Consider the following 16,095-nt stretch of genomic DNA (forward strand, 5'->3'; position numbering starts at 1 on the left):
AATGTCCCTATAAAATGAGTGTTCCTTCCGTATGACTAACCTCTTTTGTTGAGGACAGAATAAAATAACAATCATAACTTCATAATGGTTAGCTCTAGAGCAAAAATAGTAATGCCGTTCAGTTTCTACGAAAATGTACTCTGAAAATGATGCGTCATTTGTCATGGTTCCCATTTAACAAAATTGCATACAATTCAAGATATCGGACGTCATTATGATGTGCCTTCAAACATTTCCCGACCTCCCTATGCCTTTTCTACTTTGTCACTTTGGTTATATAGAACTGCTTACTACAGAAAGCAAACATGTCCACATTTCGTAATGTTTGCACGATAGGGAAAAAACTGAAGAAAAGCATCTTTCAACCATAACATGAAAATTTAAGACGTCGCGATACCTATTGTTACTGATCGGATAAGTGTCATTTCGGTGCTAACCCATCCATTGCATAATACAAACCACTATCGTCACACAAAGGAAATGCGTAAATATTGGACATGTTTGTTTTTGCAGTAAGCGGTTCATATATGATCATGTATATTACTTAAGCTTACCCACTTTATAGGAAGAAAGTGTCCTATGTTTTAGATAGGTATCTAGCAATACTAATTTAGCAACAACTGTGGAATAATTAATTAAACTTAGCATGAAAATAACGGTCATCAAAAACTTCTAAAATCAAAGTAATACATAAAGTGTGTCACAATATTTCCATTATTAGCATAATCATGTTTCACGAAATTTGTCACCCTTCTGAACAATTTGATTATTTTTTGGTTTGTTTTTACTTTTGCGAATAAACTTACTCAGTAATTTCAGTTTTATTTAAAATAATGCATTTTATATTTACATTAGATTAAAGGTTTATGAATAAAATATTATATATTCTGGCCGTATTATTTCTGACTGTCCCAATTGCATTTGCGTTTGGGATAATGGAACAATGTTATCAATTCGTTGTGTCTCTCCAAATAGCTAGTTCCTTCAAACAGCTCGTTAATTATATTTTCAATCACATATATTTGAGAAAAGTGACACAATAGTGTAGTTACGTTTTGTACTCTACATAAATGACACAAACTGAGTTAGGATTGTCAATATTTAATAATTTCGCCATTCCATTACAAATTCAATTGCCAACATATGAATTAAATATATAAGATTTATTTAATCAGCAACTACATTCCTAAGCCAATTAGCAACACTATCATAATTCTCTTCAAGCCATTGCAACTTATTTTCAACCTCTGGATAGTATCCAAATAATACTCCTAAAACCTCCTGATGTTGACCTATGAAATCCTGCACCTAAAAGAAAAAATATTTATTAAGCATTTTCGTTAATTTCAGAACTAATTTTTACAGTCAGATGTAAAATAAGGTTGTTACATAAATTGTACTACTCAAACTTCCTAGGCTGCTACTTATTGCGGAAATTTAATATTAAATGTTTCTACATTAAGCTATTACGGTAAAGAAAAGAAGGAAAATGCAATATGGAGAAACATGCTGCCTTCCCTACTAAATGGTAGCTGTAGCCACTTGGTTGATGAATTTGTCACTACAGTATTTTCTGTCACTGCTCCCAGTTTTCTATTATTTCTTGTACTGCTTTACGGCTAATTAACATTAATTCTGGAACCATAAGATATATGTCGATTTTGGTTTTGTTCTTTGCCAACCAAGTATCTCAAATCCCAGGTAAACTATCTTCGCTGAATATTTAATGTCCTATGCGAACCCATAACCAGGTTTATATCTGAGCCGAGTAGCCCGACAAAGAATAAAACCCAGAGCAACATATATACCAATCAACAATCAAAACTCATTTTTCTTTGCTTCTGGGTTTCGTAGTTAAGGGTTTTTACTCTTACCTAATTGGCATGAAAGCGACTAGATGTAGATATATGAAGAACAGTTAGTAACTCTGATACATTTTAATGAGACTTGGATCCAAAATTGGTTTACCATTATGATTATCCGCCGGACGCCTCAGACCGTCCGACCACGTTACTCCGCCAGCCACAAAAATGTATATTATATAGACAGTTCCAAATTTTTTTCAGAAAGAAATTGTACTGTGCAACTTGAAATTGATCCAAATTAACCGTTTCCATCAAAATGTGAATAACATACGTAGTTTGTTTAAAAGTTTTACTGAATATGAGCAACATTTTATGAAATAGGTTTTAGATATGACTGTCTTTGTAATCCATTTTTTCATGTCAAGGTTATAAATATTGAAATACGATTTATTATTTATTTTATTTTATTTCATGGTAGTAACCTTAATGATGAAAGGAGAAAAGAAAACTCTTATGCCTTTAGCAGAACTTAAACCTACTATAGACAAGTCTTGCAATCAATACTACATATCTCAGAATTATCCATTATTCCAACTGGAATTTGCTATTAAATCATACATATTTAAAGTAAACTGCTTAACATCGTGTGTATGTTTGTTCTTGGAAAGTTATATCAGTTCAAATTTTAGCTATGTAACTTATAGAAAGTGCAATTTCTCTTCGAGATGTGTTAAAGATATCGATTATAAAATTCATATATATAACAATATTATAATGTAATATTTAATATTATCTAAAAGGTTATACGCTCTGCGATTTTCTTAACAGTCAGTGACTTTCTTGAAAAAGAACATGTTGCTTCTAATACATCTCATGCTATATATTGTGTAAATCTACAACAGATTTTCCTCGTGCCTATGTGGTTATCGTGAGAGATATGTAGGTCAACGTTTCATATAGCCATGATGTAAATAATTTCAAACTCTAAATAAACCAACCAATGAAATTATTCATAATGGAGCGAAATATTGACACAATTTTCTAAGAATTATGTCTGTTTCTATGTTTAATTCCTAATGTAATGCCCTCAATTATGAATACTGAAATTTCTACTTTACCTAGTTAACGCGATTGTATTTAAGATTTTTTTGTAATTATGTATCTACCAAACTAAAAGGAAGAGTGAAATTATTACTTACCAGTTGAAATTCCTCTTGAGTGTTCGTGTAGGCTAGTATAGCTAAAACTGCATTTTGTACCTGAACAGATCCAAGTCTGAAATATTAACATTTGAAAGAATTATAGAAATGGTATTACAACAATTTTTTGTTAAGTGATAGTGGGACTATTCTATTTAAATCCAATCACCTACATAGTGAAATGGATCATCGATACACAACTTTAAAAAATGATTTGATGTACTGTACAAATTTCCCTAATGATAGTTGAAATACAAGTCAACTATTCAGATTGCTTTAAAAGACAGTTGAAAATTGCATTGTCACAGCTCAGTATAAGTGTAAATAAAAAATAAACTTTAGTATAACGTCCATTGGTTGTGACATTAGGCTGAAGAAGACAGCAAATGGCTTAAAATTGAAACATTATTATTATGTGGATTTTAACAAAACTATTCTTTCAGATGTCTGTACTCTTCAATTACCTACAAAACTTAACTTTCTTAAATGGGTAGTTCAGTGGTAGAGCGTTCATTTCAGGTGCATGAGATTCTTGGTTCGATACCAGCTCGCGTCAAGTGAACTTTGTGGTGGGTAAACAGTGTGCGTGGATTTTCTCGGAGTTCTGCAGTTTCCTACTACTTTCTTTATTCCACCATTTCATTTATTTCGCATCATCACCGTCTCCTTTAATGTAGCCAGCATAAGCGTGAGACAAATTTCATACAAATTCAAAAAATTTAAAGATTTCATATAACGTTCTTGAAGTGAGAGTTCAGCGCTCGGTCTACTACTCAATGTATTTAGGTCTGTGGATATATTTAGTGTTTGTAAATCACTTAATTCTGATCCTAAGATTAAAACATACTATTGCACGTTGAAGTACGTGTGTAACATTATTTATGTATATATGGTGAATTACTAATGATTTGGTATACTGAAATAAAACTTTTGGTTAGATTGTAGTAAGCGCGTTTCCCCTCAAAAAGAAATGAGGCAACTTGAGGTAGTACTCCCAGGTTTCGAGACTTCAAAACTATACATTGTTCAACGTAAGCTCTAAACTCCGATAAACAATATATTTGTATCCTTCCGCTTGTCACAAATACGATTGGCTAGTGATGTATCACTCCCACTCCCCACGGGGAGGGGCAAATTATACACGTGCATTTTGACAATACTGTCTCGTGTTGTCCAGATACTTACAGCAGCAGCAGAAAAGAAAGAAAAGAAACTCGAAAGATTAAAAAAAAGTATTTGAATTTCGCTCGTAAACAATTGTTGCTTAGTGAGTAAAGGTTTGCCTTGTTGGTGTTTTACCACAACACTCGCGGAACCGAGATTCATGCCAGTCATCTTTCAGACTTTAAAAGCAGAACACCCGTCCACAGTTGAGTTGGCGCCATAATTACTGCGCATGCTTAGTGTTTATTTCTATTGTTTCATTAGCCACACTCGATTGCAGTATTATTAGATAATCCGTATTATATTGTTGTCATTTATAATAATATAGCAGTTTTATATGAAGCTTCATAGTAAAAGTAATAATGCAATCACATAAACTATTTTGCGGAGGAGTACAAGCGTCGGTAGGACAACAGCAAATCAGCGAGATTTAGTATCACGTGGCTTTGTTTATCGCAGTTTAGAGCTTACGCCGAATAATGTATAAATGCCTTACAAAAACTTAGGGGTAAAGTCAGAAAACATTATGAAAAATTTTACTATAGTCATAATTTATAATCTTAATAATAGAATACTGAGAGAGAGATAGAGAGATAGAAAGATATATATATATATAGATAGATAGATAGAGAGAGAGAGATAGAATGGATTAATATTATTATTAGTTTAGTAGCGACGACTAGTAAAACATACACTTTTAAATATCTTCAAATGATGTTAACTTATACTTGTGGGGTGGCGCATTTGGAGTTTCCAATAATTTTATTGGGACACATGATGTAAAGCTGAGACTGTTCAGTCTAAACTGGAGTGTCTGGTAGCCTCAATCCTAGAACAAATTTCTAGTTACACTCTGGTATTTCTGTGTTTTTAATGTTCTTTAGTTCTTCATCAAAATGCCAATCAGTACTATTCTGCAGTGCCAATCACCACCTCAATAACACGGTCATAAGATCAGGCCCTAAATAGTTCACTACCACAGTAATATAAGAAGTGAGTAAATAATTACATTTAAGTTCCTATTACTTACATTACTAATACTTATAAGGTACTATAATCATACAAAGGTTAATGTCAGCTACTTACGATTCAACAGCTGCATCAAAATTCTCACTTATGAAATTAAATGCTAATCCAGGAACATTTTCGTTGCCAGCAATTGCATAAAACAATGTAGGGAAATATACACTAGTCACTCCTCCATTCGATGGATCAACAATAGATTGCTGTAAAATGCTAGACAGAATAAATTAAATTCTTTAAACATATGCTATTCTTCGAAGATTGTTATGCCTTAAGTATTTCTTCAAGATTGTCAAATCTATTACTTGTTGTGTAATGCACAATTATCACGTTATATAAAGAAATATGTTCAAAGTGTTACATTTGACGTATTTTCGAAAATACAATAAGACGTAATAAAGTATTGAACTATTAAGTTTTAATAAGTGTTAAAACCATTAACAATACACAACGTTGTCATCACCTCCAGTGATTGGGTGCAACACACTTTAGTAATAGCAAGTCGTTGGGTGCAACACAAGAGATATAGTAGAGAGACCGTAATTGATTGCGGAAAACAGACTAAAGTGTATTCAATTTAGCAACATTAAATATGTACATCATTATAGTATAGTTATAACTCTCAAAAAGTTCAAGGATGGAAACTGCTGGTACCATGAAAACTACAAGCAAGTCACCGTTTTAGTTTAACTTTCAGAGGGTGTAGGAACAGGCTTCAACTGTGTCGCACCTTAAATTAAGAGACATATTTGTAAATGGGCATTGGAATGTTTCAAATTGAACAAAAGCAGGAACAGTGTTTATTCTTATATTTAATGCTTACATTGCATCTTTAATTAATGTTAATGAATTAAATTCTATTATCTAATGTATGTTGTAGTATGCTACAGAGCATGTAGTTATACAAATATTAGCTCCCAAATCTAAATACGTTTTAGGGCTTTATTATATTAATTCACTGGATGCATATTCATATTCATTGTTATAATTATTCATTTTGAAATAATTAAGTTAAAGCGATAGAGTTTAATTTGGAATTAAGTCGTCACAATATGTTATTGCAGAAAAAAATGTTAAAATCAAATATGATCACAGCTCGTCTCTTATATTGAGTTAAGTAAATTGACACAATACAAATTTATGTTGCATTTAAAGCATGAAAACAGTTATAGTCGCAAATGTTCTGCAGGATAGTAACACGTATTAGTACCAGGCTGAAAATTGATAGTGCAATTGCGACATCTATTAGTGCAACTGTTCTCTTTGGTAGTAGTTAGCACGACACACTCTTATATTAATGTATACAGGACAACTGTATGTATGTATATGTTGTGTTTTCCTTACATCACTATGAGTTCCCTGTACGCAGACACCGAACACGCAATGTACATTTGAATATTATATATTGTATATATATATTGGGCAATTGTTTGTGTATAATGCCACGACCTGTATATGATAGAGTTGTGTCAATACAGATGCAGACACTGACCGTGATTTGCTTTTTACTATTACGGTCGAGGATATAAACAAGTAAATACAAGTGCCTGTATTTCATACTTATGTGTGCTTTTGAATTTCAGAACCTGGTAAGCTGTACCTTGTTTGATTCTGTTCTTGTATATTGCATAGGCAATTTCAGCATGAGCGTCTTTATATCGTGTTAGGTGATTGAGAAGTTGTATTTTGCACGGGTACATTTAAAATGTCCATCTTTATGCTGTAACAGACACAAACAACCTTTAGAGTATGAATCTCAGACACTTGAATTATAGATGATAACTGCCCTTTAGCACGGATACATTGTTTGTATGTTATGTTCAGAATCCTAATAATAATACTTTGGGACAGGTGTATTTGCTTATGTATGATACAACGTCTTCACTTTGTTTATTTATTAGTTTCAGATTCCAGAAAAGTGAACTAAAATGTATTTATTTTATATTTATAATGGATATGTAGTATTAATAATGTCCGATTAGTCTTCGGAATGCTAGCGACATCATTCATAGCTTCCTGCTTGGTAGATATGCAGATAATTGTTAGAGTTTGGATTATTTTAATTTGTAGCCAATTATAGGGATTTCATTCAGATGTATGTATTTAGGGTGTTTAATATTGATTGACACTCTTCCCATTAAACGGGGCCTGCAGCCGTTGAAAATGTGTGAGTGGTGTATTTGGGAAACATATAACAGCGTTATCTGTAGCCAACACATCACACAAGTATGGTAGCGAGCTGACGTGAGAGTGAACAGTGGAGTAACGATTACGCGCTGGAAACTTGGAATGGGACAATCATGGAGAAGAAACGGTCCCAGAGAGAAGGAAATAATTGGTCGTTATGAACTTTTAGCTATTTGGCTATTTCCCGTTATCTGAATTATAAAATTTAAATAACAAATACATTTCGGAGGTCACCAAAGTTTTGTTATAGGCTACTAACATTTTACTGTGCACATTTCGTAATGCACCCTCCAAGCGAGAAAAAGCCAATAGCTAATAATAATAATAATAATATGTACGTCTCAATGTAAAGGAACTTAAAGCATGGCATATACACTGCTTGTTAATAGAACTGTAACAAGAAAAGTAAACTTCGTAGAATGTCCAATACTTGCAGAAAATGTACAGCATCGAAGCATAAGCAATTGATTAAAACGACCGCGTATTGAAGTAACATCAAAGCAGAATACGATCTACTGATAGCAAGCTGTGACCTTCCGGAGACTTCTTGAGCTTAAGATTGATGAAAGGAAAGAGCAGACTTTTCATATCTTTAACTTTAGAAAATGTCTTAACCTTACTTTTCTTTAAAGAAAATCTCACTTTTAGTAAACACAGTATGTTTCCTTTGAAGTTTACCAATCATTGTACATCTTCTGTTTTGAAATTTGTCATAAACAAGGATATAGACTCAACTCGAGTCTAAAACCAGAAACCATTCTTTGCTCGTACTGTGCTAGTAATCTATCTTCTACCGAGATAATATAAATATAATAAAAAGTTTGTTTCTGTGTTTTTCTGTGTGCAACCTGGGGACCAGACGAGCGGACCGAGAGTTATCAAATTTGGTCGCAGGTACCTTGGTCCAGGACCCAGAGCAAAACAAAGCTTTTTTTAAAAAAATTTGAACCAGGGATCTCAGGGGAGGGGCGTTTACCGGGACATGCAAAGGTAGTAGAAAATAACAAATATTCATAGTTTTCTCGGTCACTGAGACCAATGGTGATGCTCCAATTCCATTACATTCCAAATTCATCTCTTTCCGCTGCGGGTTTGGGGTTACCGGGGGAAGATTTCGAGACATGTAAAATAATCGAAAATGATCGATATTAGTGTCAAATCCATAGTTCTCGCCGTCGCTGAGATCAATGGTGACATTTCCATTAGCGATGACTTTCAAATTCGGCTACCACTGGATGCGGCCCGGGTGATCACCGGGGTGGGAATTCTGAGACGTAAAAATAATCGAAAATGGTCGATATTAGTGTCAATTATTATTATTATTAGTGACCGCTGAGATCAATGGTGACACTTCCATTAGCGATGTTTTTCAATCTCAGCCACCACTGTATGCGGGCCGGGGTCACCGGCGGGGAGACTGGATTCTGAGACATGTATAAATAATCTAAAATAACCTATATTAATTTCAAAATCATAGTTTTCGGGGTCGCTGAGATCAATGGTGAAGCTCAAGATCGCATTTACTTTCACATTTACCTCACATCAGCTAACGAACCGGGGGCATAATAAAGGGGATCCCCGAGGCAGGTAAAAATAATCCAGGATGACCGATATCAGTGTCAAATGCATAGTTTTCGCTGTCGCTTACATAAATGGTGATACTCCCACAGGCGTTGACTTCCAAATACAGCTCCCATCCGCTAGGACCAGAGACGTTTTTTTAATTGGAATCAAGAGGTCATATGGGGAGTTTACCGGGATATGTAAAAGTAGTAGAAAATGACCAATATTTGTGTCGAATCAATATTTATCGGGGTCATTCAGATGTATAGTGACACTCCCGATAACGTTTACGTTCAAATTCAGCCCTCATCGGCCATCCCAATGAAAACATGTCTACGTTGTTGGATATATCACACAAAATAGATCCAATTTGAGAAATGATTCTTAATTCTTTCATTGTTCAGTTGGTTTACATTGACATTTTATCTGATCCGTGCAAAGAAGGGGCATAACGAGCTAGTTCAGATAATAAGCAACGTAGAGTAGTGAAATGTGAACTGGCTTGCTTGATTCACACGAAATATTCAACAGAAATTAGAAACTTACGAGATTCTAATCATGTTGGCTATATCTTCAAATGCGGTTAATGCAGAGAAGATAATTTTAATGTATTTACTGTACATGTTTTATTCTCTAATGTATACTAACTAGTTCAAAAGAGTTCCATTTCGTGAAGAACCCAACGCATCAACCCAATATGGACTATCTATCAGTTGCTGGTCGTTTAAGTATTGCTGATACGCGAAATTCCATTCAGCAATTCCTCCTTCTCTTACTGCTGTTTTATAAATAGATCTTCTATAATTTGGAGAAATTCTGCAACAAACAGAAAACACAAGATAAGTATATAATATTTGCTAATTCCAAAATGAATAATACAAACAATTTTGGGCTCAAACACACAAACATGAAAGGTTAATCTAATTTTTTTAAAAATCCTTCAATGGAGAAGCAATGGACGTACTTGAAGTAAAACATGCGTTTGTGGGGTTTGGATTTTGATTTATTTATCTGTATAACTACCTATAAGATATTTCCATCGTACATAAGTTTTGGGTATGAGAACAGTTGAAAGTTCTAGTTAATATACACAAAATATATTGTATACTTCAGAAAAAAGACAATTGAAGGAAGAATGTTCTGGAAATGAAATGAAATATTTTGTTTATATGTCAGAGGTATGCTCCTTATGCTAGCCGAAATGGATGACTAGAAAGTGAATGAACATAAAATAGTTAGTAGAATGAATATATTAGAAGAAATGGAAGCACACGGAGAGGATGATATCTGTTATAAACTTATATGGGCTGGAATCTATGTAGGCTGATACCTTGCACCGGAGATGTGCTCTCGCAAAACCATGCTATGATAAATAAATGCATTCGATGCTTCAATGTTATTATCAGCAGGTTTCGTTGTTAGCCTAGTAATTTCTTTCTTAAACTGAATATTACATTGATGTCAACATCAGAAGATTACTTAGAATTGCTCTGTTTCATAAATTCCCACACTAGTATATTCATTCTAATCTTCAGAACATTGATAGCTCATTTTCTTATTCCTCTTCCTAATTCAAAGCTTCTTTCTGGCAACTCGGCTGTGACAAAGAACATCACATAAAGGGTTTCCGCATGTTTCTTTTGAAATATATCTCGTTTCTACTAACAGCTTGGGAATAATCTCAGAACGATTGATTATTTTAAAAATTAATGTAATTAAGAACTTTGAATTGTTTTCATCTCTTGCACATAATATTTTTACACGACCCTATTCATTTGCTATACTTCACTCGTACTTGAAAGTGTTGACAACAGTTTGGATGCTGTATTTAGTCTATCAGTAGGTTCGCGTATCAGAATTTGGTCTATTAGTACTACGTGATGGTTGTTGGTGCATACATCTGCAAATCCAAGCAGTAATTTTACGCAGAAAACGAAAGGACAATAGATTTGATATATAGGAGTGATTAGAATATGTGTTTAAAATTACAAATATACTTACGGACTTTTGTCTGGATTTCCTGATGCCATCCACTGTTGAAGTGCCTTCAGAGAACGCTGCGAAGAATCTCTATTACCAAGATCATTAATAAGTGGAAGCAAAAGATACCTTGAGAGTGTTTTATCTTTGGACTCACTTGGTTGTTCATCGAAACCTATATATTCGTAGATACCCTCAAGAAGTCCAAGCAGGTAGGTCTGAAATAAAACGACAAATAATTTAAAACTGAAAATTACTTATTACATAGTTTAGAATAGAATATTAATATCATAAATATCTTTCAGCAATCAGTCTAAGAATAAGTTTAGTCCCTTTTCTTAGGTAATCAAGGAATAGTTGAAGTGGCTGATAACTTTTCTGTATTGTTCAAATATATTTATTTATTTCATCTTAATTTGCATGGCGAAGTTAAGACTAAAAATGCATTGTTTCCTACATAATCATACAATGATCAGAATATAATACTTCAGTTATTTATAGAACTTTAATTAAAAATGACACATATCCATTGGTGCATGTGTAAAATTATAGTGTATAATACAACACATATAAATATTATTTTTTTCCAAATTATAATAAATAATGAAATAAACAAAAATTACACCCACAATGAAACACACACATGAAAGACTGAAAATAAAAATACCTGAATAAAGAGGTAGAGTGTCTTTGAATAACGGCGTAAATTATTGATTCTTTACACATATGTTACCTTAAATGAGTTATCTAATACTCCACAGTGTGCGGATGTGTGTAATCATAAATAGCCAGGATATTTGCATGTCTCTCTAGTATAATACATTCCATTTGAGTGTCTAGTGTAATACATTCCTGTTATATTGTTTACATAAGATAAAGTACTTTAAACGTTATATTCAAATTTAATTTTCTTAGTGTACTTCTTTATGATATTATTTGTGCTGGACAAACACCATGCTCGTGGGTTTTCCTGGGGTTCTCCCGCTTCCTTCCACTTTCCTCATTCCACCATTTCATTCATCTTTCATCATCTCCGTCTCCTTTAGCCTAACCGGCATAATCGTGGGACGTAAAATTTAAAGGTTTCATTTCATTTCTTTATGATATTGTTCGGAAGCACAAACTTCTTGCTTTATTTTCTCTAAACTTGCAACACGTTTTGAAAATATGAAACTGTGGTTTACCGAAAGGAAATATTTTGCAGACTTAGGTAATTTATTGTAGTTACAAATCTATGAAATATTAAAGATTAAGCAGAAGTACAATTATGATACGGTTCATTTACTATAAACACGGAAGGTCGATCCGCGTATATGTGTCCAATTTTGAAATAGCACTAACCTTATGAAAATCCATGAGACCGCCATCGACGACGAAGTACAGGAAGTGGAATCTTCTCCCATTACTCCCGGCAGGCTTTCCACAGACCCCCGAAAGTAGTGACACGACGAGAAGAAAGTGCCCTTTTCATAGACCAAACCCGCAGAAATCCATGGGGCTGGCATCTGGTGATTTCACTGGTATATCATGAAATGGAATAGCACGAATGCCGGTGTCTGTCTCCATCTGCTTCAGAAAGTTCTGGGTAGAACGAGATGTATGTGAGGAGGCCTTATCCATATGAACAAACACTTGCTTTATGGCATGCCCATTCAAACGAGGCAGATCTTCTGTATAAATTGGGGTCAGTATATGTTGCTGAAAGAATGCAGAGTTGATTTTACAGTTTTTAGGGACCTGACGAATTGTGAACTTGCCCTGATAAGAGTAACCGGCGACAACCATAAATCCTTTCGAGAAAGTTGCTTTGCAATGACGGATGAACGCAGGACAGCTTTTTGCATCTCGCGAAGTGTAAGTTATCGAGCGAATTTTGCCACAATCTGATAGATACACCCATGCTTCATCTAGTGTGACCACAAACTTTCACTTTTCCCCAGATAGATGACGTTCATAGAGGCGCCTGCTGTTGGCCTTTCTCTCACGGCGATGGGCCGCCCTTAGGTAGACCCTCCGGAGGTTTAATTTCCTACTCAGGGCGTGGTTAACAGTTGACTGTGGTATGTGGACTCGAGCTGCCATCACACGTTCCGGAGGGGGGGTTTCTTGTAAGGCCATTCGCCGCAACTTCTGAGCTACTTGTGGAGTCACTGAGGTACATGCTCGCTTCCTCGACCCCTTAGTGGGTGAATGCTTACCTGGTATGTCTTCTTTTTTATACTGCTTGATTATGTTCTTGATAGTCGTCGAACCCAATGCCAACCATTTTCTTTGCACTGCTTTTGAATTTTAGAAACCGAATATTTAGCGTGGAAATTCCAATTACGTAGCCCATCCAAAAACGGTTCACCTTTGGAGCCATGATGCACACGATACACAGTTTCGCTTGGCAGACGATAGAATGGACCTCCAGGTATAGCACAGGCGTTTAGCCACTTGGTTCGGCCGCTTCTGTGGTCAGGGGTACAGGTGTAAAATTGGACACTTATACGCGGATTGACCTTCTGTATTTGTTTGCTTCATGTTGATTTATAAAGAAAGAAATAGATAACGCAATGCCTGACATCAATCTAACAAATGCCAAGAGCATACCGCAAAAGCTTAGAAGGGATATTGTAGTAAATGCTATCAAAAGAGAGTTCCTGAAGCTTAATATAATACGTAGTAATACAATTTATTTAAGTTTGTTGGCCGTAGCTGGTCCATTAATTTTTCCATATATGATATCTGTCATAGAATAACGTCATAATAGCGACATGCATAATACAACGGTGGATCAAAAACGTTGATGCGATGTATTTTATATAGCTATTGTTGACAATCGCTGTAATGGGAAGTCGGAAATTTTGGACACAATTGATTTTCTTGTCATAAGCCATGCCAATTTTAACATATAAATCGTCTTCTTAATAAATAATCTACTTAACAAGGATATAAGACTTCTCGGTCCTACAAAGACAGAACACAATCTCCCATTGAAAGTTAAAACGACATCGCGTTAAATTTAATAATCTAAAGATTCATTATGGTTATGGTTTGGACTTGTTGTTTCTAAGTTGAGTTGATTTGGAGTTCAACCTCCCTTTCAGCAGCGATGTTCTATGAGACGGGACCTACTATTTAACGTGGATACCGAACCACTTGAGCTCGGCCGGAAATCAAACCCGGGTCTCCCGCGCCAAACACTCATACGCTAACCGCTTAGCCACGAAGTAGCTCTGTTGTTTCTTATCTCTTACTATATTTAATCAAATCTTACCCTGTAAGTGTCATAAACATCTTGGTGTCTCAGATATAGATTCAGCAATTGAAATATGTTGTTTGAGGCCACATACCAGGGAACATATTCAAGTTCTTTATTCAAGTATTCAAGTATCAAATCTTACCCTGTAAGTGTCATAAACATCTTGGTGTCTCAGATATAGATTCAGCAATTGAAATATGTTGTTTGAGGCCACATACCAGGGAACATATTCAAGTTCTTTATTCAAGTATCTTGTAAGGTCCAAGGGCACAGTTATGTTTAAAAGACCAGCATCATATAAATCATAGGAATCATCGTGCAGCTGAGCTCTGTTGAAGGGACTGATGTTGAGTCCATCTTCAGAGTCCAAATAATTAGCAATCAGCTGCCAATTTCTGTCATCATAATTCACTCTGTAGTAACCTATCACAAAGATTTGTTTCAATGTAAATTTTTAAATTTTTAGAACAATTAGTACCTAGTTGAGAAAAGGTATTACTAAATGGAACATTGGGTAAAAATGGCAAACATATTTAAGTAGATATTAGATGCAATGTTACTTACAGCTTAGCTTATAAAACTATTTTTCTAAGACATCTATTAGAAAAAATTCGAATATTCTTTTGAATTGTAATGTACCTATATCAAAGTTACTTTAAGTTCGTAAATGATAAAAATATGCCAACACGATAGTTTAAAGGATTAGAAATATTTTAGTAATGAAATATATGAAAAGGTCCTGGAAGTTAATTTAAGGTTACTTTTTAACAATGCTGACTAGTGTTATAGTATAAAATGATAGAAATGGAGCAAAATAGTTTTAGTGTTAAATCTGAAATGGAAAGGCAAATCATAGTGGTAAAAGTCGATGTTAGTTACCTCTCTCTCTCCCTTTTCTCTCGCTCTTTCTCTCTCTCACTCACTCACTATTTGTTTCTATATTGTATACAGTGAATTAGTTTTCAATAATAGTATTGATATTTTTCTTATAACATTGAATAATACAGAAGATTGATTCCATTCGTTTTCTTCTAATAAAGTGTAGACCAATTTTAAACTTTGTTCATAACACTACGAGATAGTTACATAAGAAACTGACTAACTCTGTGGCCAATGCAACCCGAAAGTTCAATGCCTCATTCATGAAAGCTCTGCAATTACTTTCGTGCTCAGGAAAATGGATTCCGTTTCAACAAAGTATTCTTATCTCTGAATCAAGTTCCTATTTTGTGTTACTGTTTCTACGAGATCCATCTAAATGAGGTCCTCTTATTCGTTTTAAGTCTTCTTAATGGTCTTTGTGTGATTGAGTTTCCAGTTTAATTTTTTTTAATAGTTGCAACTTTCTTCCATTTCCTACTGGCAAAATAATGAGCCCGGCCACCCTGTTAAATTTAACGTCTCTAACAATGATTGTAAACAGTTTAAATTATGCAATTCTTCCTTACGAACTTTGGGCCATTACCTATTCTTATCATTCTTACATCCGAATATTCCTTTCAGAATTTTATTTTCATAAACGTTCAGTCTGCTTTCTTTCGTCAAGGGAAGTGTAACGTTTCGTAACCATACAGTAAATAGTTCTATTAATCGTTTTATATATCTAAAGGTTAAAATCTTTCAACAGAATTCGCGAATACAAAATAGTTTGAAAAGAATAATAACACGAACTCCCTGCTTTTAATCGACATTCAATTTCCTCATGAATATGATATTGGTCCGTTAATGTTGATCCTTGATATTTGAGAGTTCCCACAGAAATTACTACATGATATTTTCACGTATCTATAGAACGTAACATACCCAACATAAGTCCATAACGTCTATTTATAGGCAACAAATGACTTTATTCAGGATATCTGTTTCGTGAACCTCCAGACAAGTGCAAACACAAATTATTTGGTCGTGCTGGAACTACATGTGCTAATCT

At 34.4% G+C, this 16,095-nt stretch overlaps 2 protein-coding genes across 2 annotated transcripts in view; both read right to left on the reverse strand.

Moving 5' to 3' along the window:
* Nucleotides 1-1,091: 1,091 nt before the first annotated feature.
* On the reverse strand, nucleotides 1,092-14,283 carry LOC145678645 (aminopeptidase N-like). Its single transcript, XM_081749011.1, has 6 exons — nucleotides 14,181-14,283; nucleotides 10,943-11,139; nucleotides 9,590-9,757; nucleotides 5,255-5,404; nucleotides 3,005-3,080; nucleotides 1,092-1,308 (listed from the first exon to the last, which is right to left on the reverse strand). Exons 2-6 carry the CDS (start codon nucleotides 10,969-10,971, stop codon nucleotides 1,168-1,170), a joined length of 564 nt encoding a protein of 187 aa, XP_081605137.1. The 5' UTR covers nucleotides 10,972-11,139; nucleotides 14,181-14,283; the 3' UTR covers nucleotides 1,092-1,167.
* A 6-nt stretch (nucleotides 14,284-14,289) lies between these two features.
* LOC145679497 (aminopeptidase N-like) overlaps nucleotides 14,290-16,095 on the reverse strand; it is a 50,077-nt gene continuing 48,271 nt past the window's right edge. Inside the window, exon 10 of the mRNA XM_081750076.1 lies at nucleotides 14,290-14,588. Coding sequence (XP_081606202.1) covers nucleotides 14,290-14,588 — 299 coding nt within the window. The remainder of the gene's footprint in view (nucleotides 14,589-16,095) is intronic.

The sequence above is a fragment of the Thermobia domestica genome, chromosome 2, assembly GCF_964235325.1.
Source record: "Thermobia domestica chromosome 2, izTheDome1.hap1.1, whole genome shotgun sequence".
NCBI classification, from domain to species: domain Eukaryota; kingdom Metazoa; phylum Arthropoda; class Insecta; order Zygentoma; family Lepismatidae; genus Thermobia; species Thermobia domestica.